This window comes from Arachis duranensis, chromosome 9, assembly GCF_000817695.3.
Source record: "Arachis duranensis cultivar V14167 chromosome 9, aradu.V14167.gnm2.J7QH, whole genome shotgun sequence".
Lineage (NCBI taxonomy): Eukaryota > Viridiplantae > Streptophyta > Magnoliopsida > Fabales > Fabaceae > Arachis > Arachis duranensis.
This window is the reverse complement of record NC_029780.3, coordinates 115,443,676-115,448,103: the sequence shown is the minus strand read 5'-3', so window position 1 is coordinate 115,448,103 and position 4,428 is coordinate 115,443,676. Positions and strand designations below refer to the sequence as shown.

The 4,428-nt window shown below is 36.2% G+C and overlaps 1 protein-coding gene across 2 annotated transcripts in view; it reads right to left on the bottom strand.

Annotated features, from left to right (window-relative positions):
• Positions 1–2,622: 2,622 nt before the first annotated feature.
• Positions 2,623–4,428, bottom strand: part of LOC107467687 (PTI1-like tyrosine-protein kinase 3) — a 4,189-nt gene continuing 2,383 nt past the window's right edge. For both annotated transcript variants that reach the window (XM_016086846.3, XM_016086845.3), the window contains 3 exons: positions 3,386–3,518; positions 3,190–3,276; positions 2,623–3,094 (listed from right to left, as the gene is read on the bottom strand). In XM_016086846.3, the coding sequence (XP_015942332.1) occupies positions 2,972–3,094; positions 3,190–3,276; positions 3,386–3,518 (343 nt within the window). In that variant the 3' untranslated portion in view covers positions 2,623–2,971. The remainder of the gene's footprint in view (positions 3,095–3,189; positions 3,277–3,385; positions 3,519–4,428) is intronic.

The window sequence follows — 4,428 nt, the reverse complement described above, 5'->3', positions numbered from 1 at the left end:
TTTTGCTGGGGTGTTTTCTTCCTGAATCCTCTGAGTCTTCTTGAGTCTCAGACTCAGAGGTAGAACTGTCACTGTCAGTAGTTGTTTCTGTCTCCGAAGACGATGTTGAACTCGCCTTCCTTTTTTGTTTTTTTGATTTCTTGTTTTTTTTCTTTTTTTTTCATTTTTTTCATTTTTTCTCTTGTCTCCGCCATCTTCACAATCCCCTGAAACATTAGATATTTTAGTTAGCAGCATTCAGGTAAATAAAATACATCCAACATATTATGTTTACTTACCAAAATTTCCTCTCTTTCTGCAGTCATTCTTTCCACCAACTGCTCCTTACTCCAGTTGGCAATCCATGGTTTTGGTGGTCTTTCAGCCCTCTTCTTCCCTTTGTTTTTTGAAAGATGAAAGTAAATTATCATCAGGGCAAAGAGGCAGCCATCAATTGCCTTCTTCTTTTTCTCCTTGTAGTCTGTGATGCCCTTGACAATGAAGGTCAAAACATGCCCCCCCAGTTTCGCTCTGTGATACTGTCCATCTGAAAAATTGGGGGCAGGTGGATAGACGAGATTTTGTTTATCCTCGTTGGCAAAAGGAACGCCATCTGTATATAGAGGATGAATATCCTCTTGAACATCAAGCATTCCTCTTCGTTACCAACGCCGATTTCCATCATCTCATCGGTAAGACTTTTGAGGGTCTTACCCTGGAATCTTCTAAAAATTATTTTGTCATCCTCAGAAAGTTTCTTATAGTCAACTTTCTCAGGAAATAGATCTCCTACAAAAAGAAAAACAACAAAGTATCAAAGTCAGTTCAAATACACCCAAGCATCAACTTAATATACACCTATAATTTTGAGCTAGTTACCTGTTGCATTGATGCCAAGCGCATGACCTATCTTTCTTGGTGTTATTTTGAAAGAACCATATCCTGTTTCTAGTCTGTTCTCCCCAAGTTTGAAGTTGTTTGCTAGCTCCCTTAACAGTTGGTGATGCACCCTTAGTGGTGGGATGTGCATTAACCCACCGAATCCGAGATCCCTCACAATCGCCTTCTTCTCCTCACTCATGTTTCTAAATTTATCACTTAGGAGATGTGTGGCACACTTAAGGTCTTTTGTTTGGTTTCTTGCTGCCATTTTCTCTGAAACGAAAAATACACCCAAAGATATCAGTAAGATACACCCATATATATGAGTCAGATACACCCATTAATAACAGTAAGATACACCCATTGATAACAGTGAGATACACCCATAGATATGATTCAGATACATCCATATATATCAGTCAGATATCACTCAAACATACTTCAATATCAAGCAACATTACAAGGCCAAGCAGTATACACCCCCAATATACGGAATATACCCCCAAAAATCAGTTACCAGAAGATCTAGAACAACAAGAATAACAGGAGAACTTAGAACAACAATGTAGAAGAACAGTGTAACAAAGAAGCAAGAATAACAGTAAACCCTAGAACAACGACGTAGAGGAAAAGTAAAACCTAGTTCGTAATCTGGAAAATATACAGGAATCTTAATGAACTTACCTTGAGTATTGTTGCTTTGTTTTCTCTTCAGATTCTTGATGGAGAGTTTGATGGTGTGTTGATGGAGGTTTCGAAAGTTAACGATGACTTGTATATTTTGAACTTCGATTTTCGCTCGAAAATGGAAGGGTTGCTTTGTTTTCGAATCGCTTTGAGAAGTGGAAGAAGTGGAAGAAGTAGAAGAGTCTGCCATTTACTCGTAGCGTGCGTAACCGTTTGAGTTGCGAGCGCGTGAATGTGACGCTCCATTCAATCCGTCTTCATGCGTGTGAGTTGTATTTGGGCTGGGCCAACTTGTAAACTTGTAAGCTTGTATGTGTAGCAGGTCTGTAAAAATCTACTATTATGCATTTATGCTAAGTATTTCTGTGAATTTTGAGAAAGTATATTTTTTTATCCAACGCTTATTGGGTTTACACGGACTTCTCCCTTCAAATTTTCATTAACATCTAAACTCCAAACAAAGGACCGGGTTCAAATCTCCTCAACTGGTTAAACCATATGCTTCTTAATATGCTACATCCAAATTTAAATCTTAGTGTAACAAATGTTAAATATAAACCCTTAAGTGTTGTGTAGGTGAGTATATAATGTGGGTGTGTTGTGATACCTAAAATTGAGAGTTGTCCAATCCACTTAACCAAAAAAAAAACCCCATCAAATGCAATGGAGAAAAAAAATCTAATAAGTGTGTGAAGAGTATGTTGTGAAACTAAGATTAAGAGAGAAGTAGATCCTCTCTAGTGAAAAAAAAAAATGAATAGTATCCAATGTCTAATCTAACCCTTCATTCTTTTCTCTTTCTTATTTAATTTTAGTTCCACTTATAGAATTAAATATCAAAAATCACACTTTATTCTCTCAAGTAGATTTTCCAAAAAACAAAACTGATCTTGTAAAGTGTTATATCTTATACCATACAAGACTTTCTGTAACAATTTTTCTTAGTCTCGCTTAAATCTTATATAGTGTGAAATCACACTTACAAAATCCCATCGTCGCATTTTATTAAGAGTTTCTAACCCAATAGTATATAGGCATGCATGGAACAACACACTAATCCTATAACCGAATAAGTAAGGCATTAAAATCAGTCACACATTTTAATTACATAGGCCATTTTCAGAAAGAATATGAGAGGTCTACGGTTACGCAACGAAGTTTAGCCACACTACACAAACCCAAACCCATCGTAACCAAGCTTATGGCTCTATATAGCAGTCAGCAGCAACAAGTGCGATGCCAGAAATACACGGAGTTTAACAATGAAAAGGAAACAAGCAAATCCAATCCTACACATCCAATCTCATACAAAAATTAAGTGTATATATATATAAATAATATTTATATATTTGCAGCATTCGATGAAATCTGAGGATAATTGAATCAAACTTCAAAGAGTTAAAAAAACTTGTGTTCGTTTGGTTCAACTTTCAGGCGCAGCAGGAGCAGGAGTCTTGAGAAGTGGTTGGAGTGCTTTAACAACAATGCTCATATTTGGCCTAAACTCGGCTTCATATTGCACGCACAGGGCCGCAACGGCTGCAAGCTGTATCGACAAAGATACACATTGTCATCCTCAAATTAAAACCCACAAATTGCGCAATTACAATTTACTAGTCTCTGATTTTGAGAGAGGGATACCTTGGCAACTCCTTTAGGGGGATAATCTCCTTTCAGTTTTGGGTCAACACATTGTTTAACTTTATCTTCACTTAATCTTGGGGTAGCCTATTCGCCCCAAAAAAATGAGACCACAGATAAATAAATAAGCTTTACACAAACATAAATAAATAAATGGAACCGGAAGAAGGTGGAGTATTTAAAATTGTGCACTGACCCATGTAACAAGACTTTGCTGTCCGCGGGGCATGGTATGATCAACAGGTTTTCTTCCAGTAAGAAGTTCTAGAAGAACAACGCCAAAACTGTAGACATCACTTTTTTGAGTCAACTGGCCAGTCATTGCATACCTGCATATGTTTGGCAAGGTAACAGAAAAGCTAAGAACCAATAAGACACCATAAAAATTTTAAGACGAGGGATAAAGAATCGAAATGAGCATTGGCAACTATTAAGCAGGCCAAAAATGATGTATTGCTAATTTTGTTTGTGAATATACTTACCTCAGTAACTGGACCAAAAAGCATATTACCTAGACAAATTCAAGAATAACAAGTAGAAACATAACACTTCTTGACCTCTTGTTCAGGCAAATGTTGAGTTAGGTTGCTGGAACATTTATTAAATTTCAACACAGTGACACATACCACTCTAGATTGTTGTACGCAGACATACAAACTAAAATACTTTTAGTGAATTAAAGGAAGTTTTTGAACTGAGAAAGCTAGATAAAAGAGGAACTGTTTTTCAGCTTATCACTTTAGCTTCAAGTATATTCAAAGTCAGTCTCTCAGGGATGGGGGTTTACTAGATCTTTCTGCTTTATCATTCAGTAACACTGAAAGATCACATTCAGAACTGAACTTACAATTTTACATGCATTCAATCAAGGAGAAATTGTGAAGGAAAATATAATTATACAACATACACAGAGCACGCCTAAAGATAAAAATGGAGAGGTAACACACCAGCAAAAATAGTTAATACTCCTTGCTAAGAGGGGATCAAACAACAAAAATACAAGATAGCATACTCGTCTTTGGTTGGAAAGGAATACTAAAATTTTAATAGAATTGCTTTTTTTACTATATTGTAGACTTTAATTTGGGATAGTACTTCCTGTTGGCTTACTACTCATCAATTTTCGAGAACTATTGTTATCTGACTTACAAAAAGGATTCGCGTCTTCTTGTCTGATTTATATCTTTAGGATGTATCTTTATTTTATTCTTTATTTGTAGCATGTCTCAACGTCTATTT